This window comes from Symphalangus syndactylus, chromosome 3 (assembly GCF_028878055.3).
Source record: "Symphalangus syndactylus isolate Jambi chromosome 3, NHGRI_mSymSyn1-v2.1_pri, whole genome shotgun sequence".
NCBI lineage: Eukaryota > Metazoa > Chordata > Mammalia > Primates > Hylobatidae > Symphalangus > Symphalangus syndactylus.
This window is the reverse complement of record NC_072425.2, coordinates 151,391,300-151,416,490: the sequence shown is the minus strand read 5'-3', so window position 1 is coordinate 151,416,490 and position 25,191 is coordinate 151,391,300. Positions and strand designations below refer to the sequence as shown.

The window sequence follows — 25,191 nt, the reverse complement described above, 5'->3', positions numbered from 1 at the left end:
CAAAATTGGATGATGTTTTCACAAGTTCTTGCCCCACCCCAGTGTAGCGTGGTGTGGTCAGGAGGATGCACCCCAACTCCCAGGTCCCTCATGGGAAAGAAGCAAAACGGAACTTGTTGATAATGTTCTAACTTGTTTACAGTGTTCCAACTTGTTCTGCCCAACGTACTGGTTTCTGTCTTGTCTGACATGGAGCTCAAACAGGAATCGTCAGCATAGTTTGGACTTCAGGCTGGAAGCTAAAGATGGCAGTGGCAGGTTCTGCAGCATATGAAAACTGCCAGAGGACTATAAACCCTTGGATGCCTGGGGGAAAGGAATTATAGCAAAAGAAAATGAAGAGCATCTAAGGCCACAAGAAGAAGATGGGATGAGACTCTGGGAATTAAAGACACTCGAAAGTGATCAGGGAGGAGGGAGGGAAGCACACACACAGATACAGACAGAACACATGCCCAGAAAGGATCAGCTCTTAAGTCTTCATGCTGGGCTGATCTCCAGGCTTACAGGCCCACTAATTAGTGAGGGTTCCCCTGAAAACAGGCAAAAACTGAAATAGGTGTCTGTTTTTTCAAACGCCCAATGTTCAACCAAAAAAACACAAACATAAAAAGAAACAGGGAAGTATGACTCATCAAAGGAACAAAATAAATCTCCAAAAGCAGTATCTGAAGAAACACACACACCAGACTCAGTAGAGCGAGATCTGTAACAGCTGTTGTAAATATGCTCAAGGAGCTAAAGGGAACAAGGCAAGTGATATATGAAGAAAAAGAGAATATCAACAAAGAAACAGATTATTTTTAAAAGAACCAAAGGACTTTCTGGGGCTGAAATATACCATATATAAATGGAAAAATTCACTAGAGGAGTTCAACAGCAGATTCAAAGAGGTAGAAGAAAGAAAAGCAAACTTAAACACAGGTTATCAGAGGAGATAAAAGAATAAAGAAAAGTGAACAGAGCCTAAGGGACTTACGCAACATCTTCACGCAGAATAATATATGAATTATGGGATTCTTGGAAGAAAAAGAGAGATAAAAGGGCAGGGAGATTATTTTTACAAAGTAATAGCTGAAAACGTCTCCAATTTGAGAAAAGACATGATTATGTAAATCCAAGGAGCTCAAAAAATTCCAGAGAACCACACAGGGACACACTATAATCAAACCATTGAAGACAAAGAGAGATTCTTGAATGCCAGAAAAAGTTTTGGTCACATACAAGGGATCCTCAATATGACTATAAAGGATATCTCAGCCAGAAACTTTTCAGGCCAGAAGGCAATGAGATGATATAGTCAAAGTGCTGAAAGAAAAAAGTGTCAACTTTTTTTTTTGACACTTCTATATCCAGCAAAACTCAAAAATGAGGGAAAAATTAAGAAATTCCCAAAGAAAAGCTAAGAGAGTTCATTACCACTAGACCTTTCCTAGAAAAAAAAACACTTAAAATTGAAATGAAAAAATGCTAGGGAGGCTGGGCGCGGTGGCTCACGCTTGTAATCCCAGCACTTTGGGAGGCCAAGGTGGGCGGATCACAAGGTCAGGAGATGGAGACCACGGTGAAACCCCGTCTCTACCAAAAATACAAAAAAAAATTAGCCGGGCATGGTGGCGGGCGCGTGTAGTTCCAGCTACTCGGAGAGGCTGAGGCAGGAGAATGGCGTGAACCCGGGAGGCGGAGCTTGCAGTGAGCAGAGATTGCGCCACTGCACTCCAGTCTGGGCGACAGAGCGAGACTCCGTCTCAAAAAAAAAATGCTAGGGAGTAATTTGAAGCTATATGAAAACATAAAGTTCTCCAGCAAAGATAGACACGCAAAAAAAAATAAAAATATTATTATAATTTTTCTTTACAATGTGGCTTTTTATTTTCTACAAGATTTTAAAAGACATAAAATAATTATAAATCTAAGTTAATGGGTACACCCAATATAAAGACATAATTTGTGACATTAACAAAATAAAGTGGAGGGGTGGAACTGTAAAGGAATAGAGTTTTTGTGTGCAGTTGAAGTTAGGTTGGTATCAATTTAAAACAGAATGTCACAACTTTAGGATATTATATATCCTTTACCTTATCCCAAGGTAAAGGGAATCGCTATAAAAAAGTGTCACTATAAAAAAATCAACTAGATACAAAGTAAAGCAGAGTCATAAGGAAACGAGGGACAAAAAGCTGCAAGACATACAGAAAACAACAAAATGGCAAAAGCAAGTGATTCTCTATCAGTAATTACTTTGAATGTAAACATATTAAACTCCCCAATCAAAAGACATACATTGGCAGAATGGATTTTTAACAAACCAATACCCAACTATACTGTCTACAAGATACTCACTTTAGATCTAAGGATATATATTGGTTGAAAGTGAAGGGCTGGAAAAAGATATTTTATGCAAACAGTAATCAAAAGAGCAGGGGTGGCTTTACTAATATCAAACAAAATAGACTTTATATCAAAAACTGTTACAAGAGACAAAGAAAGACATGATAAAATATATATAATGATAAAAGGGTCAGTTCACCGAAAGGATATAACAATTATAAACATATATGCACCGAATGCCAGAATTCCAAAGTATATGAGCCAAACACGGGCAAAATTAAAGGGAAAAATAGACAGCTCTACAACAACAGTAGGAGACTCAATATCTGAATATCAATAATGGATAGAATAACCAGACAGAAAATTAGTAACCAAATAGAGGACTTGGACAATATTATGGACCAGTTGGACCAAACATATATATACACAACATTCCACCCAAAAGTAGCACAATACACATTTTTCCCATGGGCACATAAAACACTCTCCAGGATAAACCATATAGTAAGCCAAAAAGCAAGCCTTAATACATTTTTCTTTTTAAAAAAAAGTCTTGCTCTGTCACCCAGGCTGGAGTGCAGTGGCACAATCTTGGCTCACTGCAACCTCCATCTCCCAGGTTCAAGTGATTCTTGTGCCTCAGCCTCCCAAGTAGCTGGGATTACAGGTGCCCGTCACCACGCCTGGCTAATTTTTATATTTTTTAGTAGAGAACAGGTTTCAACATGTTGGCCAAGCTGGTCTCTAACTCCCGACCTCAAGTGTTCCACTTGCCTCGGCCTCCCAAAGTGCTAGGGTTACAGGCATGAGCCACCACACCCAGCCTCAAGCTTTAATAAATTTCAAAAATTGAAATCTCACAGTTTTATTTTTCCCAATCACAATGGAATGAAACTGGAAATCAACAGCCAAAAACAATCCTGAAAAATTCAAGTGTGTGGAAGTAAAATCTTCACCAATAGTCCAAAGAGGAGATCACAAGAGAAATTAGAAAACATATTGAGAAAAATGAAAATGGAAATAAAATGATGAATTACAGTGAAAGCAGTGCAAAGAGGGAAATTTTATAGCTATAAATACATTTAAAAGACAAAAGGTCTCAAACCAACAACCTAACTTTATACCTTAAGGAACCAGAAAAAGAGAAACAAACTAAAAGGCAGCAGAAGGAAGGAAATAATAAAGATTAGAGCAGAGATAGACAATGAGAGAATAGAAAAACAATAAAAATTAATGAAACCAAGAGTTGGTTATTTGAAAAGATCAACAAAACTGATAAACTGCAGCTAAACTAAGCAAAAAAGATATGACTCAACTAAAGTCAGAAACAACATGAGGCTATTACTGCTGATTTTACAGAAATAAAAACGATTACAGAAGAAGAATATGAACAAATTGTACACCAACAAATTAAATATTAAATAACCTAGATGAAATACACAAATTCCTAGAAATATATAATATGCCAAAACTAAATCATGAAGAAATATAAAATCTGAACAGACCTATAACTAGTAAGGACACTGAATCAGTAACTAAAAACCTCCCAACAAAGAAAAGTCCAGGACCAGATGGCTTCACTGGTGAATTCTACCAAATATTTAAAGAAAAATTAACACCAATCTTCCTCAAACCCTTCCCAAAAATTGAAAGGGAAGGAACACTTCCTACCTTATTCTATAAGGTAGAATACAGTAATAAACTCTTTTCACTTTTCTTTGGGAATTTCTTAATTTTTCCCTCGTTTTTGAGTTTTACTGGATATAGAAGTGTCAAAAAAAAGTTGACACTTTTTTCTTTTATTACAAACAAAAGACACTATAAGAAAACACAGACTAACAGTCCTGATGAATACTGATGCCAAAACCCTCAACAACATGTTAGCCAACTTAATTCAGCAGCATATTAAAAGAATTATAAACCATGATCAAATGGGATTTATTCCTGTAATGCAAGGATGATTTGCCATGTGAAAAGCAATCAGTGTAGGCCAGGAGCGGTGGCTCACATCTATAATCCCAGCACTTTGGGAGGCTGAGGCAGGTGGATCACCTGAGGTCAGAAGTTTGAGACCAGCCTGATCAACAGGGTAAAACCCCATCTCTACTGAAAATACAAAATTAGCTGGGCATGGTGGTGGGTGCTTGTAATCCCAGCTACTCAGGAGGCTGAGGCAGGAGAATCACTTGAACCTGGGAGGAGGAGGTTGCAGTGAGCTGAGATAGCGCCATTGCTCTCCAGCCTGGGCAACAAGAGGGAAACTCCATCTCAAAAAAGAAAAAAAGAGAGAGAAGAAAACAATCAATGTAATATGCCACATTAACAAAATTAAGAGGAAAAACCACATGATGATCTCAATTGATGCAGAAAAAAAGTGACAAAATTCAACATTCTTTCATGATAAAAAACACTCAGTCAACTAGGAACAGAAGGAAACTACCTCAACATAATAAAGGCGCCATACAGAAAGCCCCCAGTCAACATCATATTCACTGGTGAAAGACTGAAAACTTTTCCTCTACGATCAGGAACAAACCAAGCATTCGTGCTTTCAGTACTTCTATTCAACATAGTACTGGAAGTCCTGCCAGAGCAATTAGTCAAGAAAAAAATAAAGGCATCCAAATCGGAAAGGAAGAAGTTATCTCTGTTCACAGACAACATGATCTTAAATGCAGAAAACAGTACAGATCCCCACACCCCTAAAAAAAACTATCCAGCTAATAATTCAGTAAGCTTGCAGGATAAAAAAAATCAATGCACAAAAATCCATTGTTTTTATCCACTATCAGGGGACAATTCCATTTACGACACCATCAAAAACAACAAAATACTTGGGAATACATTTAATCAAGGAGGTGAAATATTTGTACACTGATTGTACATTACCAAAAAAAAACTAAAAGTAAAAGACAGTGGAGCAAGATGGAGGAATAGAAGCCTGCACGGTTCATCCGTCCTGCTGGAACACGAAATTTTAACAATGATCTGCACACAGAAAAGCACCATCACAAAAACCGACACTCAAGCCCCCAGTCACAGTACCTGGTTTTAACTTCATATCACCAAAAGACGCATTAAGGCAGGCAAGAGAGACAGCCTTCCACCACCGACGCCACCCTCTCCCATCTCCCAGCGGCAGCCAAGTGGTGAGGAGAGAGGATTTGTGCATTTGCGGAAGGGAGAGCACAGTGACTGGGGAACTTTACATTGAGCTCAGTGCTGCCTTGTCACAGCACAGAATAAAGCCGTGCTGGGCTCAGCCAGCATCCACGTAGAGGGAGCATTTGGACCAGCCCTAGCCAGAGAGGAACTGCCCAGTGTACTAGCATGGCACATGGCCTAAGGAGCCACCAGCTGGCATGGCTAAGGGAGTTCTTGCACATCCCTCCCCCAAGCCCAGGTAGTGCAGCTCACAGCAGCAAACGTGGCCTCCTCCTTCTGCTTAAGGAGAGGAGAGCAAAGAGTAAAGAGGACTTTGAGTTGCATCTTGGATCCAGCTCAGCCACAGGAGGAAAGGGCAGAGGCCCCCGTTCCAGGCCCTACCTTCCAGACACTTCCAGACACACCCTGAGCCGAAAGGGAACCTGCTGCCTTGAAGGGAAGGACCCAGTCCTGGCAGGTCCTGTTAAGGAATTGATATCCAGAAAGTAAAAAGAATTCCTATAATCAACAACATAAAAACAAACAACTAGATTCAAACATGAGCGGAAGACTTGAATAAACATTTCTTCCAAGATATGCAAATGACCAATCAGCACATGAAAAGATGCCCAACATTACCAGGGAAATGCAAATCAAAGCCACCATGAGAGACTACGTCACACCCACTGATGGCTCTCACCAGATAAAGAGGATAACAAGTGTTGGCAAGGATGGGCTGAAATTGGAATGCTTGTGTGTTGCTGGTGGGAATGTGATTTGGTGCCATTTCTGTGGAAAACAGTATGGCAATTCCTTAAAAATCTGAATGTAGAATGACAAGTTGATCCAGCTATTTCACTTCTAGGTATATACCCAAAAGAAGCGAAAGCAGGGGCTCAGAAAGGTATTTGTACACCCATGCTCACAGCAGCTTTATTTATAGTGGCCAAAAGGCAGAAGCAACTCAAACGTTCATCAATGGATGAAGGATAAACAAACGTGTTATATACATGCAATGGAACAGAATTCAGTCTTAAAAAGGAAAGAAATTCTAATGCAGGCTATGACACAGATGAACCTTGAGGGCGCTGTTAAGTGAAATAATCCAGTCACAGTACTATGTGATTTCACTTATATTTGGTAGCTAAAATGATCAAATGCATGGAGACAGACAGTAGAATGGTTGTCAGAAGCTGAGAGAAGGAAGAATGGAGGGTTTAACGGCACAGAGTTTACGTTGGGGAAAACAGAAAAGGTCTGGAGATAGACAGTGGTTGCAATAGACTGTCTTCCCCCAGAATTTACAGGTTGAAATCCTAACCCCCACTGTGACATATTCAGAGGTGGGACTTTTGGGCGGTGATTAGTCATGAGCGTAGAGTCCTTGCGAACAGGGCTAGTGCTCTTATAAGAGGGACCTAGAGAGCTCTCTGACGCTCTCTGCCATGTCAGGCTGCAACAAGAAGATGGCCGTATATGCCCTGGAAGGGGGCCCTTCCAGACGCCGAATCTGCCAGTGCTTTGATCTTGGACTTCCCACTCTCCAAAACCGGGAGAAATGAATCTCTGTTGTCTGTCAGCCACTCGGTCTAGGTGTTAGGTTGTGGCAGCCTGAACTAAGGCTGTGGAGATGAGCACACAACAGTGTGGGTGGGCTCAATGCCTCTGACCTGTACATCTAAAGATGGTTAAAATGGCAAAGTTTATGCTACATGTACTATACCATAATCACAAAAACCAAATAACTATGTGATTATTTAAATATGTTAAATAAGAATAATTATGTTATCATTTATTTGAAAAAGATGCGTTGGTGACCCACTGCATGTCTGCAAGTGCCTCTGAGCCTGCTCCCAGGGTGGCCTTCCTGATGCCCAGCTGACTCCTACAACCTGCTGATCCCCAGCTTCCCAGCAAGATCCAGGCGAATGGCTTCCTAGTTCTTGCTTCTGTCATGGTTGAGGCTGCCGGATTTAGTAAACAAAAGTACCGGACATAAAGTTAAATTTGAATTCACAACAAATAATTTTTTAGTGTAAGTATGACCCATGCAATATTTGGAATCTATTTACACTAAAAAATTATTCCTTGCTTATCTGAAACTCAAATATAATTGAGCATCCTGTGTTTCATCTGGCAGTTCCCTTTGATTTATGTGTCTGGTGAGTATTCCATACCACTGACTTGAACTAATTTTTTATTGATGTACTAATTTCTCAGTGTCATTCTTTCTGGTTTTACACAGCAACTGGTTGATTTTTCCCATTCCTGCTTTCCACAGCTTCCAATTATTATATAAAATATTAAGATACTTCCTCCCCCAAAATTTACTTTAACGCATGTTTTAAATAGTAAGTGTGTACCATGCAGCACCTTTTTGGTAGCAGAGGGAAGTATCTCGTAAAGTCAGTGACAGGAATTTCATAATTTATAAAAAGTCCTGCAGTCTTATAGGCAAAGGTTAATCCATATGTGCTCCACCCTGTGCAGAACTGAGCCACAGTGCTACTGGGACACTGGTAGATAGATGGGTGTTCCCGGCTATCATGGCATCCCTGTCTCTCTGGCACCACAGAGACGCCAGTGGATGAGTGTTTCCAGCTATCACTTCATCCCTGTCTCTCTGGCACCACGGAGATGTCAGTAGATGGGTGTTCCCGGCTATCACCTCATCCCTGTCTCTCTGGCACCATGGAGACGCCAATGGATGAGTGTTTCCAGCTATCACGGCATCCCCGTCTCTCTGGCACCATGGAGATGCCAGTGGATGGGTGTTCCCGGCTATCACCTCATCCCCGTCTCTCTGGCACCATGGAGACGCCAGTGGATGGGTGTTCCCGGCTATCACCTCATCCCCGTCTCTCTGGCACCACGGAGACGCCAGTGGATGGGTGTTCCCGGCTATCACCACATGCCTGTCTCTCTGGCACCACGGAGACGCCAGTGGATGGGTGTTCCCGGCTATCACCTCATCCCCGTCTCTCTGGCACCATGGAGACGCCAGTGGATGGGTGTTCCCGGCTATCACCTCATCCCCGTCTCTCTGGCACCACGGAGACGCCAGTGGATGGGTGTTCCCGGCTATCACCTCATCCCCGTCTCTCTGGCACCACGGAGACGCCAGTGGATGGGTGTTCCCGGCTATCACCTCATCCCCGTCTCTCTGGCACCACGGAGACGCCAGTGGATGGGTGTTCCCGGCTATCACCTCATCCCTGTCTCTCTGGCACCATGGAGACGCCAGTGGATGGGTGTTCCCGGCTATCACCTCATCCCCGTCTCTCTGGCACCACGGAGGCCCCAGTGGATGGGTGTTCCCGGCTATCACGGCATCCCTGTCTCTCCAGTGCCATATGTGGCAATGTGAGCCCTTACATCTGTCTGTCCTTTTAGTAACGCACCCAAGTGAGACAACACTGAAATGCACAGATCTTTCAAAAGACAACTATTGCAAGCCCCTCAGTTATCAGTCTCAGGCAGTGGGGAAGAGCCTGTTCCTGTGTTCAAAAACACTGGAGGACCCTTGGTCTGAGAACTAACCAAGAATGATCCACTACCTAGAGGAAGACAGGCCAAGATCAAAGAAGACCCCATTTGCTTGTACCTGGAGTGGTACCACCCTGGACATCAGGTGGTCAAAATAAAGGTCCACTGCTTCAGTGAAGCCCTTGTACGTTGTCCTCAGCCTCATGCCAGGGTCTTGGAGTAGCCAGCTTGAAGTATACAGGGGGAAAGGAAGGATGTTAGTGTCACAGTGGGTTTGCTGTGAGCAGGCTGTTGATGCGTGAGAAGGGAAGGCCCCACAGCGCTCCAGAATGACCTGTGCCCTCCCCCACCCCACTCAGCCCAGAAGTGGGGAGACTATGCAAACCGATTCTGGGGCGAGCACCCACCCACACTCCTGCAGCTTCCCTCCCCAAGGACACAGCCTGGCGGAAGTTCATTTCCAGCTCCACAGCTGCAGGGCCTGGCTGCCAGCAGTGAGAAAGGCTTTCACAGGACTCCAGGCCTAGTTTTCAAGAACTTGCTCTACGATCCCATTACAAAGAGTGAAACCAACAGGGTTAGGAATCGCTGAGGCTGTGGAAGGAGGAGACACAACCTTCTAGCATCACCCCAAAAAACAAGCCTGACAGAGACTGCAAGGGACTGAGTGGGGGCAGCCCCCATCCTTGCCAACATGGCTAACGCCTGGGCATCAGTGGTGTGGGCTGTGCAGAGCAGCAGGTGAGCTAGAGTTGGATTCTCCCTCCACCCTGCTGCTGTGATCCCAAGCTCCCCAGAGGAACACAGCAACATGGATTGGTTCCAAAGCTGGAGTCAGGGCTCTACCTTCTCACTTCAGGTTCTGAGAAGACACATATTTTCTAACAAAAGGCCCTAAGGCTCCTCTTGCCCTGGTCTGGAAGTCCTAAACAGGGTCAGGAAATTACCCCATTTCTGTGGGTAAAACAAGGGGTGAGGAGAGAGCAGATTCCTCTAGACCGACACCCCCACATTCTAACCCCACCTGACAGGTTAGCTTTCTCACTCCCGCCCAGACTCCCCCTCCGCAGGTGTGCCCACATGCCCCTCTCATGCATGGCCAGGTGCCACAGGGGCGGGGTGAGAAGGGGGAGTCTCCCCACTGCTTCTAAGTTAGGACTGTTAAACCCTTCGTCGTCCTGTGCCCGGCCCCGGCTGAGCCGAGGAAATCGCTGACGGTGGCACACAGCTTTCTAATCCGCAGGGACTGGAGAGGCTGCCCCGGCTGTGTTCGTGACAAGGGTGAGCCTACCAGGCTGAATGGATCAGTGCCTGAGAAGTGACCCTGGGTAGTGGAGACAGAAGCTATGCCCCGAAGGGAAGGGTAGGTCATGCTGGAAACCAGGAGGAAAAGAAGCCCAGGGTTCACCCGGAGACCGGGGGAGGGGAGACGAGGATCAGCCTCTTCCCTGAGGCAGTCTGGGCCTAACCAGCTGGTACACTGGGAGGCTGAGAAAGGTTACGCCAGTTAACAAGAACATCTTAAAGGCCACAGTGTTGAGGATGAGGAGTGAATGAAGTCCCAGCTGATTCCTGTCCAGATTTCCACTCCAACCACAGAGCACCACCCTCGGCCAAGACTAGCACTGGGAAGATGACACACGTGGGCCGAGATAGGAAGACAAAACCGTAACAAGAATTCGTTTCTCTTATACGTTATCAAAATACTTGGACTTTTCAAAATATGCTTGGTAACATTCCTAAGAGAGACAGGGAAGGCCGGGCGCGGTGGCTCACGCCTGTAATCCCAGCACTTTGGGAGGCCGAGGTGGGCAGATCACGAGGTCAGGAGTTCCAGACCAGCCTGGCCAACATGGTGAAACCCTGTCTCTACTAAAAATACAAAAATTAGCTGGGCATGGTGGCACACACTTGTAACCCTAGCTACTCGGGAAGCTGAGGCAGGAGAATCGCTTGGACCCGGGAGGCGGAGGTTGCAGTGAGCTGAGCTCACACCACTGCACTCCAGCCTGGGTGCCAGAGCAAGACTCTGTCTCAGAAAAAAGAAACAGACAGGGAAGGTCTGATTTTTCCCATACTGCAGACATGCAGGTGAATGACCTGCCAGGGCTCCCAGCTCCACAGCAGAGTTCTGAAGCATGACATGCCAGGAGGGCCAGCCCTGCTGCTGCCTGTCACACGAGCAGCCCACACAGGGCTCCGTGAGGGCACTCACTGCAGCATCACTGAAAGCAATCCCCTCTGGGTGCTGCTTTTCCTAAAAAGGAAATTCAGTACAGAATGGGAACTGGAACACAGAAGCAAAACTAGACCTATGTCTGTGAGCTTTCTGCAACAGCACACAGGACCCTTCACAACCCCGCTTACCTGGGCAAGCCCCCGAGGTCCAGCTCACTGCAGATGTAGGGGCCTGGACGCAGAATCACCCACAGCCCGATCTCCGCAGCCATCAGGACGAAGGCCCTAGGGAGGTCCACATCGTCAGCCCCTCCCACAGCGGCCCAGGATGAGGCTGGGTGGGGGCCACACACATCACAGGGTGGAGGAGCTGCCCAGTGGGGTGAAGGGATGACTCGGCCCCACCCCCAAAGAGCGGGGACTCCCACACCAGGTCGGTGGCCTGAGCTGCCCCCAGCCTCAGAGCCTCTGCACAGCCCCATTGGGGGCCTGAGGAGGAAGGGTAACAGCCAGGGCACAGGGGTCTTAACTGAACCTGACCCAATAGCCTTGCTAGCCTAGAGGGGCCGCCATGCCCCAGCCCAGGCGGCCGGACCCCATGGACAGTCGGGTGGCTCCCGGGGTCTTCTGCCCCTCTGGGCTGCAATGGAGAGGTGGAGCCCAGAGGATGCAGGCGCAGCCCCTCTGGGTGACAGGTCACGGCTGGGGAGCGTCTGGGTCCTGGGTGCAGGGCTTCTCACAGTCCTAGAACAGGGCTCCAGACCCAGGTCCCTCCCTGGTTCTCTTTGGTTGCTAATCCACCCCAAGTAACCATCTCTGTGCCCCTGCCCCTGGCCAGTTCACAGAAGCAGCAACACCACGTACTCCAGGTCCAGGTTCCCAGAGAAGTCAAATTTGCCTCTTTCTGGCTCATGCAGGTTCCACGGAACATAGCTGCAACAGAAATGATAATTACAGGCTACAGCATGTCATTCATTCCACTTCACCTCCCACATTACCTTCTTTAGCCCAAAAATCCAATATGATGGCTAAAGATATGTTTCTTCATGATTTTAGGACTGGAACCAAGAACTAAGTGAACTGATCTCTGGACCAGAATCAAGGGCAAGCCCTCTTCCCTCTGCATCAACAAGATTTGGATGAAGCATAAGACCGGCTGAGTAAAAGGTCAGGCGCTCTGACCCCAGTTAGCTTACCATGCCCAGGCCCCACTGGAGAAGAAAATGTAACTTTATCAGAAAAAACAGCTACAAGGAGTAAGAGGAAAGCTCGGTGATCATCCTATATTTACTGAAGCCCCAGGATTCCAAAACATGCAACAGAATGAAGCTTCCAACTCTAAAGACAGGACAAGGGACGGAGCAGGCTCATGGACAGGCTCAACTCGAGAGGCGGAAGGGACAACCCATGGATGACACAGCGATGACAGCTGCTCTTCTCCCGACCCCACCCCATCGCTGGCTTTAGCAGAGCCACTGCCCACTACAAAGAATGTTCCCAGGTGAAGGAGGAGAGGCTGCCTGGCTTCCAACTCAGACACACGAGTTCTGCCTTTCAGCAAGTATCATTGGTGCTGCTTCTGCGGGTCAGAGTGCTGAGTCCGCAGTGCCCTCACAACCTTCAGGAGTCCTTTCTGGGAAGTTGTCAAGGCTCAGCACGTTTCTGTAAGTCTTTGAGGAACTGTCTTCAAAATCAGTTCATAAACCACCCATGAAAAGCCATCTCCTTGATTTGTAATCACATATTTTTGCCTAAACATGGAATAGTCCAGCCTGATCACCCCCTTTACTTCATAGACTTAGAGTGAAGTATCAGTTGGCAATTTGGGGGGAACCCATGAAAAGATCCAGGTTATTCACAACTGAGCACATTTTATAAATGATTTGCAAATTCAACATTTTATTGCGTGCCTACCATGTGCCAGTCATCGCAACAGAGGCTGGGATGACACCGCAGCATTCTAAGAGCCCTGCCCAAGAGGAGTGCTGAAAACTGGGGCCAGAGAGCCTCGGCAGCTCTTCTGAAGAAGGCTGCGTTCACTGGCTGTGTAAACTGGAAGCGGGAAGACTGCTTGTTACACAAAAAGATTCGCTAGCACTGAATCACCTCCTCAATCTGCACTCACCTCCTTCACTAGACTCTTTTGTGCGACATTGCTACTTCACTTCCTCTAGACCCTACATCCATTTCATGTCCCTTCACGCCCATGAGTCAGGAGCTCTGTGGTGGGGAGGAGGAGGGAGACCCTGGCTCTCTCGCCCCGGGCAGAGCACCTGGGCTGGTTCCTCTCATATTTTTTCGCATGCAGACACCAGGCGCCCTACTTAGGAACCAGGCTCCGTGGGGACAGGGGCAGCACCTACGTGGTGAGGGTGTTCAAGCCACAGGCCTTCATCTTCAGCAGGCGGTCCCTCCAGTACTCCCTGGGCACACGGAAATAGTGGATGGAGCCCCCGAAGATCCAGAAGGTGGAATCCTCCAGCATGAAGTTCCAGCCCTTGGCCTGCAGCCCCAGCTGTCGATGGCGGAGCCACAGAGGGACCAAGGTACTCCATTCCAACCTGGAAAGACACAGGCATTCTGGAGCCTAGAGGCTCCGGGCCGCGGGGCCCAGGGTGCAGAGAGATCGGCTTCCTCGCCCCTTCGCGGGTCCTCGGCATTTCTTGCTAAAGAGGGCCTGCGTGCAGGTGGCTGGGAAAGCTCCCCTCCGCCTCAGCCAAACCTTGGAAGGGGTCTGTCTCCAGCACGGGGCCCCGCGGCAGGGGAAGGGCAAGCCGAGGCTGCAGCCAGGAGCAAGACACACACAGCACTCGGCATGAAGGCTCGCGGGCTAAGGAGAGAGGACAGCCGTCCCGCCACGGGAGAGGCTGCTGCTGGGGCCGGGGTGGGGCGGGCGCTGCACGGGCTTCACCACGGCCGGCTCTGCGGCCACCGGCTAAACGCGACAGCGGCAGCGACTTCACGCAGTACCTCCGAGCCCCGGCACGGTCGCAGCCGCCCGACTCGAGGAGCAGAGACCTGGAAAGAGGGTCTGCGTTAGCGGCGTCCATCCATCCACCCGATTCCGGGTCTTAATTATTTTCTGAAGATCGCGCCCCCGCCAAGAGGTGACCCAGCTAGAGCAGAGTCCCCCACGGGAAGGCTGTCGAAGGCTTCGGTGCTTGAGAAAGCTCCGCTCGGCATCTCTCGGGGTCGGCCCCACGGAGCCCCTCGGCTGGGTCCCAGCGACTCGGTGCTGCTGGGTGGGTCTCTCTCCCACCCTGTCTCCCGAGAGCCGTGGGAGAAGCTGGGGAGACCCACATTTCAAGTCAAGACGTTCATGAAAGTTGCAGGCATGAAACAAGAGCGTGGCGGAGTCTGGGGCAGGAGCTGGTGCTGGCTGTGCCTTGGTCCTCACCGGCGCTGGCTCCTGCCCTGACACCAGCAGGCGGTGGCCAGCCGGGCCCCACTGCACGAGACGCCCCCTCAGCTGAGTGTCACTGAGGCACGGAGCAAGGGAGAGGGCCCAGATGGCCAGAGACGGGGAGGGGGCAGGGTGCCCACAGGACAGAAAACAGCTCGGACATCGCCAGCCTCTTGAGAATTTTGTCTGGGGCCACTCTCAGGCAAAGAAATTTGCTTTTTCACCTACTCCTTCCTACTTCTCACAGCCCCAGGGCCTTAGAACTCACACTGAAGCTCCAGGACTACAGTTCTGCTGTGTTACAGATGAAAGGGTCATCTCATCTTGGGCAACCTGGGAATCTGTTCACCACATTTTCCCTTCTCTAAAGAGAAAACTTCCAGGTTCTAGTAAATGGCTTGCAAATGACATTTTAGGACACAGTTCTTCCAAAAGACTGTATGAGAGAGTGACAACAAAAACGCTAGCCGGAATAGGAAGATCCAATGTGAACCCGGCCCCCAGCTTGGTAGAACTGTCGCCTTGAGTTAGTGACACCAGTTCTGTGGGCAGGGGCTTCTTCCTCTATAAAACGGGGCTAATGCCTGTCCCAACTGCTCAGAAAGGCTGCTGTGAGGGTCCCAGAGAAATGCAACACTCTCTGCTGTGAGTCAAAGTCTTATCTCTGTCTGAAATCACTTTATTGTAGCATGTGTTTGCATATTAGAGAGCTATGGGAACCTGTTCACCACACTTTTTTCTCCAAAGAGAAAGCTTTAGAGAGAATAGCCACAGGTGGGTTTTATGTCCCTAATGTGGAATAACCCCAACTTCTCCATTCTCCCCATGGTGGTATATAGTTTATGTGCTAGACTTTGTGCCAAGCCATCTTATGACAATTTCTAAAATTTGACAGTGAAAGATTCTGTACCCTGAGATCCTGTTAGACCAACACAGCCTGTAGGACAGAGGTGGGCCAACTTGGGCCTCAGGTCAAATCCAGCCTGCCGTCTGTCTTTGTGCAGCCTGCAAGCTGAGGATAGCTTTCACATTTTTAAATGGTTGGAAAAAAAATCAAAAGCATAATATTTTGGGACACATAAAAAATTATATGAACTTCAGTGTTCATAAATCGTTGTATTGGCACACAGCCACACCATCTACCAACGGCTGCTTTTTGCAGTTGAGTACTTGCAATAGAGACTGCGTGGCCTGCAAAGCTGAAAATATGTGTGATCCGCCCTCTCTCAGAAACTCTGCTGGCCCACATCCTTGCAGATGAAGCCCTGGACTGCTAAGACAAGGCCTCGGCCCCTCTGGGCCACCGTCCGGGCCTTCCTTTGGTGCCGCCTGCTCTGCTCACCAGGCACTTTGCTTTGGCTACAGGCTCACAACTGCTCAGGCCACACCTGCTCCAAAGCACACACCCTGCCACCTGCTCAGCCCTCCCTGCCCCAGGTACTCACCAGACTGACCTGCCCTCGGCAACACAGGTTCTCCCCCTGGTTCCCTCAGAGGCACATGCAGGGCTCACCCCAGGCCAGAATGAGGAAGAACTGGATGGACAGATTATTTTCTTAAAAACAGGGGCATTGTGACAATCTGGTGGTGAAAATACACACACACACATGCACATGCACACACACACAAAAATATCACTGTTTTTAAAGACAGTGACAATACAACTCAGCAATCACTCCACCAGGAACCAAACCTTATTCTCCAGCCAGAACTTCAAAAGCACAATCTCCAATTCTTATTAAAGCACACGTTACTTATCCTAACGTCTATTAATGGGTGCGAGAGCCTCCACTCCCCACCCTGCTAAATGCAGAGGTGTAGGCAGGGTTGGAGAAGCCTCTCTGACCGACATTCCAACACAGTTCCTGCTAGTAGCCAACACCTTTAACCTCTCCCCTTGATTCGTTGATGACTAAGGATCAGGAAACCTCCCTCTAGGCTGACTTCTCCAGGTGTGGTCTGCAGACAACCACACCTCTGAACTCCCTCAGGGTCACAGCCGCCTGGAAAGTGCAGACACCTGGAAAGAGGCACCCCAATTCAACTCAAAGTGCAGACACCTGGAAAGAGGCATCCCAATTCAACAACTTCTATCCACCAACCAGATTTCCAGGTCTTCATCCGCAGCTTGTCAGAAATGCATAAACCTGAAGCCTTCCTTGAGACCTACTGAATCAAAATCTGCATTCTAACCAATCCCAAGGTTACAGCTTGAGAAGCCCAATCTGCATCTTCTCCTTGGACACTAAGTAGACTCCCTCCCTGGACAGAGCTTGTCTTTGCTAGTGTCTTTATAACACACCATTTTCTATATTTTTAGAATAAAACGTCTTCTCAGTGCATATCAAGAGGAATGAGATAAACAACAAGAACAAAAAACAATCTAGCTGTTATCCAATTCCAAATTCTGGAGAATTCAACTGTTTCTCCATGGGAATTTTCTGGTAGGTTACTAGGTTTCTGTCTAGGTTACTAGACAACTAGAGAAGTTGTCAATACATTATTAAAAGGGATGAATTCACCAAGAAAATGAGGATGATAAGTGTTGGGTTCCCCCAAGGAATTAAATGAGACCATGCGAGTTAGAGCGTCATAAACAATGAAGCATCATGTAAATGGTTATTAACACTAATATTGATCATTAATACTAATAATCATAAGATGGAGAATAACCCCATGATTTCCTGAGTAACTCGGTAATAATAAAATAAAGGAAATATCAACTGTGTGGTTAGAGTTGCTTGGTTTAAAGGTCAGCAAGACTTTACTCCTAAATTAGGCTTGATACCAAGCAGCTAACCAAATCCTGAGGAAGCCCAGCGTGTTTCTGTCACTTTTCTTGGGGAGCAGTTCATCCATGATGGATCTTTATTTGATGAAACCAGGAACACCTGCCTTCTTTTGAACTGGAGCTTATGTTAACATCTTCTGCTAGAATTTCTGTTGCCTGTGTATCTTGGTTTCATTTATCCACAGTGATTTTTCCGCCTTAGAAGAGTCTGGACAGCAGACCCTGGCCACCGGCCTGAATTCAGTGCTCAGTGCCCCGGTCTGCTCTGCTCAGAGTCAGGCTCTGCTCCTCCACCTGGACGGAGAGGGTGGCCGTGGTCATGGTCCAAGGCGAGGTTCCTGGAGGAAGGCAGGCACATCAGGACTTGTGAAGGGGCCTCCCACAACCTAACAAGACCTCTCCAGGCCATCCTCACCAATTCCCTTTTGGCAAGTGGAAAAGGGGCACGCACTGTTCGTGCTGAAGGCTGTGCAAGCTGCAGACACAAACATTGGTTGCAATGGAAACCTGAAGCAGAGGACATAGGTAGCAAGTTCTGCTGTGCCCCGTGGTGAGGAAGCAGGGGGAGGTGGAGCCCTCTGGAGTAATTTCTCGTCGACTGGTGAGGTGGGTCCTGAGGATGAAGGGTACAGGGCAGGCCCCAGCAGGCAGGAGATTCCGGGTGTAGTAAAAAGTGCTCGCGGATGTGAGTGGATGGAAGAAGGCAGATGAGCAGGTGGCAAGGTCACCATCTGTTTCTGGGAATGGGACTGGCTGTCAAGTTTCAGAGGGGATCTTGCAGGGTGGCTGGGTGGGAGGTGAGCCAGATCCTGTCACCACCAGAAAGGATCTCCTTGAGTGAGGTGTGCCAGGCTTGAAATGCATCCTGCCATGCCAGCAGGCATCCCTGCATCACCTGTCAATCCTGCAAACGCTCATCAGGAACTGGGGTCATGGTAGGGCTGGGAGGCCTCACTAGGGTCACAGTCATCTCTTTCTGGTCTGCCATGCAGAGTATGACCAGACACAGATGGGACAGGATCCATGCAACTGGGCACAGTAGAGACAGCGCCATGAACGTCCGGAGTACGATGACTGCTGGCAGAGACCAGGCAGCACTCACGCAGTCCAAGGCTGGCCACCGGCATACGCAAGCTAGTATCTGAGTCAGGAACTGCAATCATTGTCCTTCGATTCCCAGAACATAAGTCCTTGCCGGCCCCAAAGGCTGGTTATTTTGACACTATAACATAACGTGTTCACATACTTGTTCATCTGAGATGACAGCTTACAAATTCAATTTTTAGGTGCACTGTGGCCCTATTAGGGCCTCCCTAAACAGAGGTTCAACTGAATCCAAATTCAGGGCATCCTGTGAAGATCCTGACCAAGAAAACACTCACCTCCACCCTCCTCCAAGTGGCCATGCCAGAGACCACCATCTGACGGTGTGTTCAGCTGCCCACAAAGACGTCAAACACATGGGAATTCCTCACTTGGATCTGTCTTCAGTGCAGACTTCTATTCATCACTCTCAAGATTCTGGTTCAGTTCTAGGCTCCCATGAGGCTCAAATTCCTTGGACATCCTGCCGCCCTAAACTGTCCGTTTGGAGATATTTTGGTCCCAGCAGCCTTCAGCCATGTTCTCTCCACCCTCGGCAAAAGAATTTGAGGGCCTGAAGAAGGAACTATTCACTCTTTGGCCCAGATAGTGCCCTTAACACCTCTACTCCAAAATATCGCCTCCTGGACCAATTCCCCGGGCTCCAAGAACTTCAGCCTCAGGGAAATGGAAGTCGGTCCCTGTTTCTGGCCCAGCTTTCTATATGTGCTCCTTGGTCTGGGTCCAAGGTGTTGGACTCCTGTTTGCCGGGAGAGGCATTAAATACGCCCAAGGGCTTGGGCCTGCCACTCCCAAGGCAAGTATATGCATTTTGCAGAGATGTGAGGGCCCCAGCAAGAGGTCCACAGCACTCCTGCAATCCTAGCTTCTCTGTTTTTTCCTCTGAAAAGGCTCCCAGCTAAGCCAGGAACCCTGGCCTCACATCCAGGATCTGACCCAGAAGCAATATTGGTGGTTCAGAGAGCAGTATTTCCTAAAGACTGTAGGAAGTGAGCACATGAAGAAGAGTTTACTAGACCAAAACCTTGAGATCCAATAGTACTTTTTCTTTTTTTTTTTTTTTGAGACGGAGTCTCGCTCTGTCGCCCAGGCTGGAGTGCAGTGGCGCAATCTCAGCTCACTGCAAGCTCCGCCTCCCCGGTTCACGCCATTCTCCTGCCTCAGCCTCTCCGAGTAGCTGGGACTACAGGCGCCCGCCACCACGCCCGGCCAATTTTTTTTTGTATTTTTAGTAGAGACGGGGTTTCACCGTGGTCTCGATCTCCTGACCTCATGATCCGCCTGCCTCGGCCTCCCAAAGTGCTGGGATTACAAGCATGAGCCACCGCGCCCGGCCTGAGATCCAATAGTAAAGTAACAAAAACCCCTCACTCTAATCAACCACATAACAACAATAACAACAACAAAAAGTGTTCTAACATTATGTGACTCTGTACTTTTGCAGTAGTTTGGAACCGTGGACAGCATCATAAAGAGGAAAAGGACTGTGTCTCACCCAGAGAGAAGTGAAAGCTCTGTTAGATAACGCAAGGCCTCTACTCTTGACAACAAGCCCCTGATCTTCGAGATGCTTGTAGACTCTAAATGAAATGATCTCACAAATACGGAAAAACATAACTGTGTTAAATTTTTTTTTAATCCACCACATAGGACTTATCTACGAAGATATACAAGAGATGCACTGGTTCTTCCAAGACTCAAGAACCGACTCGGCCCTGTCGAGTTAGGCTCAGAATCTCCTTTGCACTGATCCAACAGAAATGAAATGCACTATTTTGGAAATGTCTATCAAGATTTAAAATGAATCTGTCCTATGGTCAGCAGTTCTACTTATAGAAACACATCCAACAGGTATCTGCAGCAACTTTGATTACAGTAGCTAAAAGATTGCAAACAATCAATGTCCATCAATAGAAGACTGTTTAAATAAATTATGTGTCTAATGGACAAGTGGGATAATATGTGTAGCTCTCTTCTTGTATATGCATAGAATATCTCTGAAAGAAGCCATTATCAGTAATAACGGCTGATATGAAGAGGGGATAGGGAAGGGTGCCTAGCCTAGGGGCCAGGAGTGGCAGTTTCTTTTCACTGTACTCCCCTTCACACTCTGAATACTTACCGTGTTCATAAATTACCTACTCACAAAATAACTTCTTAAGGGAAAAAAATACAATCTGTGCTTGAAAGGAACAAGCCCACTAACTGTTTTGCTGAGTGTCAAAGAACAGAAGCTGTATCAACACGGAGTCTCTAACAGGCAGACACCAGTCAAGAAACATCTACCTCATTAGCAGGAGCCTCTAAAAACACCTGCTGCCTTTCTATCCCAGGAGACATCCACACCATGAGAACTGTTTTTCAATACGGTCTTTAATACCCAGGGCAATAGATTAAGCAAAAGCTAAAACTGAGTGGAGAGGAAGCAGCAAATATCCCAACATTGACACCAAAAAACCCTGCCCCTGCTGTGTGATAGTGGTGAGGGAGGGAGGGAGGACGTGCCTAGACCCCAGAGTCCTTTTCAGGTCCAAATGTTCTCAATCTTTCTCCGCAAGCTGCAGCATCTCCTGAATTCTTCCCAGAAGGGCGTCTGACATGACCTCGTGGAACTCTGCATCACGTCATCAAGGACTACATGCTTTTATTTCACTTGCCCCTTCCTTATCTTAAGGTGGGAAGAACCCTTTGGTCAACTTTCTGCTATTTCTGCAGCCAAGGCTCTTTGTCCCCAGTCTTCTTGATAGCCCAGTCCCTCCCTTGAATCGCACCTATACCAATACTATGGCTGCTCCAAGACAACTCTGGTCTCCTTCTGCTGCTGGCTAGCACGGTCCTGTAAGAATCCCAGAGCCAACTCGATCTTCCTAGCACAGGGTGGCTCAGACATCCCTCACCACCTGTATCCAACAGTTGATCACCTGCTGAAAGAGACACTTCCCCGATGCTGAAAACTTTACTACTACAAGATGAAAGGAACACTGTTCAAAGAGTTTGAACATTCCATGAAATATGACTCAGGCCCCAAGCAGAGAAGAGTCTAGAATAGGCAAGGCCCATAAAATCAATTACCTCCCAGAAGCTCAAGGAGAGGCATGATTTGGCCACATACCCTTGGAAGACAGCACTGGCCATGATTCACATCAAAACAAAGGCGACCCGCATTGCTAAGTTAGTCACCTTGTTCAGGAGAAGGAGTTTGATACATCTCCTCCTTTTCCTTTCTATAGGAAGAATTTGGGGTCTGGAGTAAAGAAAACAGCAGGGCAGGGCAGTGTGTGAGACGGACCTCAGAGAAGAAATGAACTTACCTCTTAGAAGCATGATGCTGGCTGCCCCCCTGAAGGCTTTCCCCTCTCCCAACTTTCCCAGCTAAAATTTCAGGTATGAGAGATGCAGCGTTGACTGTATTTTTGCTCGGTGATTCATTTATATAAAGGAAAAAATCATGAATGAGAACCATGCCTTTAGATAATATCAAGCAGGCATTCTTGTGTTCATGGAGTGGGAATAGGAAAGAGAATGAAAGGCAACTGGCTCAAAGGCACGGTTCACACTGATACATGCATCGCAGACCTCAAAATAATACGCTGAGTGAAAGAAGCCAGACCAAAAAAGAGAACATGCTTTAAGATTACAATTCTATAAAACACTAGAAAATGCAAACCAATACATCGTGTCGGAAAGCAACAGATCAGTGGTTGCTTGGGGCTGGGGAGCAGGGAGGAGTAGGAGGGAGGGATGACAGAGAGGTACATGGAAACTTTGGGGGCTGATGGCTGTTTTCACAATCTTAACTGTGGTGATAGATTCACAGCTGGATTTAGGTATATGTCAAAGCGTATCAAATTGTATGTGTTAACTATGTGCAGTTTGTTGCATAACAATTAAACTCCAATAAAGGTAATTTTTAAGAAAGACCACTGTTTAAGCTTAAAAAAAAATAAAAATAAAAATAAAAATTCTAAGACTGAAATCCCCCCCAAAAGTCAACCTGGTCATCCTAGTTTTTTGATATGATGTAACCCACCAGCTATGACTGACCATGAACCAGCCCAAGGAAAAGTTGATGAAAAAAAAAAGAAAAGCTACAGCCAAACATCCCCCCAGCCCATGCCAGCCACTGTCCAAATACCTGCCTTCTGCTACAGGAAAGGGGCTGCTCCTGACAGCTCGGCTCCACAAAGAGTGAACTTGGTGGCCAGTTTCCACGTGACCTATATTCCACCTGCCACCTCAACACTCCCCAGTAACAGCTGGGAGAGGCTCCACCTCCCACTCAGTTAATGACCCAGTCAGAGCGGGGGCAAGACAGGAAGAGGGAAAGACAAAGAGGATGTTCTCCTCCTGCCTCCAGAGATATTACAGCAACTCATAATCATTGGTGTCCAGCCCAAGTCAGACAGGAGGAACTGGCAGAAGGTACCCATGAGGGTGAAAAAATCAAAAAGACGCCAAAAAGACACGTATTCCGCAGGATCCGAAGAGACGGTCCTGGACTTGGTTCAGAGCTCCTTGAGCTTCTGTCCTACCTGCTAGAAGGATGGAGAGGCAAGAAAAACATCTTTCCCAGGCATGTCAAACTGTTTTCACAGGCTTTGGTCGCCGCTGTTTATTCTCTGTTGCCATTCCACACCGCTCCAATGGCCCAAGACTGACTCCCAGTGTGGCCACCCCACCTAGGTGGGGACACGGTTACCTCACCTCAAGGAAGCTCAGGCTTCTTCCCAGCTAGGTCAGCTCCCTGACACCTCACCTCTGTCCCACCAAACAATAGCAAACCCTCAGCCTCCTTCGCATACCTTTTCCTGGGGACTTTTTGGGTGTGCCACTCGGCCCATCTCAAGCCCACAGTGCTGCCCCAAATAGTGACCTGCCTGGGTCCCCTGCACGGACTCCTGTATCCCTGATCAACAACAGGCCTGCAGCCGCTAGCCTTTCTCTTGGCAGCTTGGGCGCCTTGCTACCCTGCTGTGTGCAGGAGGATCTGCTGCCGCTGCCCTGAGTAATTCTTCTGGGGTTTGCATAAGCCTTGCACAGGGAGGAAAGCTGAGCATCCCACAGGAGCCAGGGCCAATCTTCAGGGAGGAATGGCTGAGAGATCTTAGGTAGGACAGAAAACATCTTGGGAACAACTGGAGAAATTAAATGCCTGAAGTTTTCTGGGCCCCAGAATGAGAAGAAAATCCGTCCTGCTCCCAAACAATATTATGACGTCCCCACTATCTCAGAAACAAGAATCAAGTCTTGACAAGATGTAAACATAGAGTTTGTCAATGTGTTCTTGTGGCCACAAAAGACTTCCAGATATTTATCTCCATCAAAAACTTCCCTATCTCCCAGGGGAAGTTCAGAGAAACTAAGAAGGGGGATAAAAAAGAAGCGAATGACAAAGCTGAGCGGTGTAGGGCCTGCCCCCAGTTCCAACCGTTCAGTTCATTCGATACTGCCGGTCGGCTTCCCACTGGAGGTTTTGAATATGGAAAGTGCTGACCTGAAAGATAGGGTCAGGGCTGTAGAATCCTTAAAACAGGCACAGTTTAGAAAAATGCTGAGCTAGGGCACCCAGAAAACTTTTTCACAGGCTGTGGGTAAATCACAGTATCACTGAAGCCACTCATTTGCCATAAACAACATTTTGTAAAAGGGGGAGAGGAAAGGGTGAGCTGGTAACAGGTGAATGGTGGGAAAGTGGAGAGAGACGACCTATCCGTCCTAGAACTGTGCAAATAAATCACGGCCCGGGATCTTGGAGGCCCACGGACATTGTTCTTATGACCTTGCCGGGCGAGCTGGCTAGACCATAGCTGCCAGGCTGAAGCGCCGGCCTCTGCGGAATAAGGCGCCTCCCAGAGGCTTGGGAGGAAAAGGGGGGCCTGGGGGAAGAGCAGAGGGAGCTCTCCGCGGAGCAGTGGGGACGGGGCCGCGATGGGGTGCGTCTGAGAGGGCTCTTGACGGCTGGAGGGCAGCGGGCGTCCACGAGGGGCAGAGCCGGGCATCACAGGCGCGGCGGGGTGGGCGGCTCGGGGCACAGACGCCGGCTCCCGAGGGCACGCCAGGTGTCGCCCCGAGGCCTGGATCGCCAGGCAGGAGTAGAGAGCCTGGAGCCGCAGGGGAACTCGGGGATATTGGGGAGCTCCCAGAAAGAAGCAGCTGGGGCTGCTCCCCCCGGGAACTCGGGATTCGCGGGTCGCGGGAGGAGAGAACCCGAGGTGCGGAGGGCTGGGGAATGTGGGGTCCGGCAGGTGCTGCGCGAAGCTCTCTCTCACCTGCGGAGCACCAGGAAGCCCAAGACGACCAGCAGCAGGAGTCCCAGCGTGCGGCCCGGCCTCCGCCGGAGGCTCCACGTGGTCATCGCGTGTTCTCTCAGCGCGGGGACCCGCGTTCCCACTCCAGTCTCCGCACTCAGCCGCGCGCGGGAGCCTCGGCGCGGGGGGCGGAGCTGCGCGCTGGTCGCCTGGGCAACCGGCCCGCCGGCGCTCATTGGCTGGGGCTCGCGGCTCCGCGCCCTCAGCCCTAGGCCTCGCGCAAGCAGGGGCGGGGCTGGCCGGGGCCGGGGCGGGGCCTCTGCCGGGGGCGGGGCGGGGCTGGTGGGCGGGGACGAGGTCTCGGTAGGAGAGGGGGCTGGCGGGGGCGGGGCTGTTGGGGGCGGGGACTCGGCCGGGGGCGGGGCGGGGACAAGGTCTCGGTAGGGGAGGGGTCTGGCCGGGGCGGGTCCCGGGCGGCCCGCGGGTCCCCAGTGTGGTGGAGCGGT

General features: G+C 48.6%; 1 protein-coding gene across 4 annotated transcripts in view; it reads right to left on the bottom strand.

Annotated features, from left to right (window-relative positions):
• Positions 1-24,973, bottom strand: part of GLB1L2 (galactosidase beta 1 like 2) — a 45,773-nt gene extending 20,800 nt beyond the window's left edge. For 3 of the 4 annotated variants that reach the window (XM_063635694.1, XM_063635693.1, XM_055273839.2), the window contains exons 1-5: positions 24,707-24,973; positions 13,503-13,700; positions 12,004-12,072; positions 11,329-11,424; positions 9,080-9,188 (exon numbers count right to left, since the gene is read on the bottom strand). In XM_063635694.1, coding sequence (XP_063491764.1) covers positions 9,080-9,188; positions 11,329-11,424; positions 12,004-12,072; positions 13,503-13,700; positions 24,707-24,921 — 687 coding nt within the window. In that variant the 5' untranslated portion in view covers positions 24,922-24,973. Of the gene's footprint in view, positions 1-9,079; positions 9,189-10,392; positions 11,219-11,328; positions 11,425-12,003; positions 12,073-13,502; positions 13,701-24,706 lie in introns of those variants that run through there. The other variant, XM_055273840.2, reaches the window with a different exon arrangement.
• Positions 24,974-25,191: the final 218 nt, after the last annotated feature.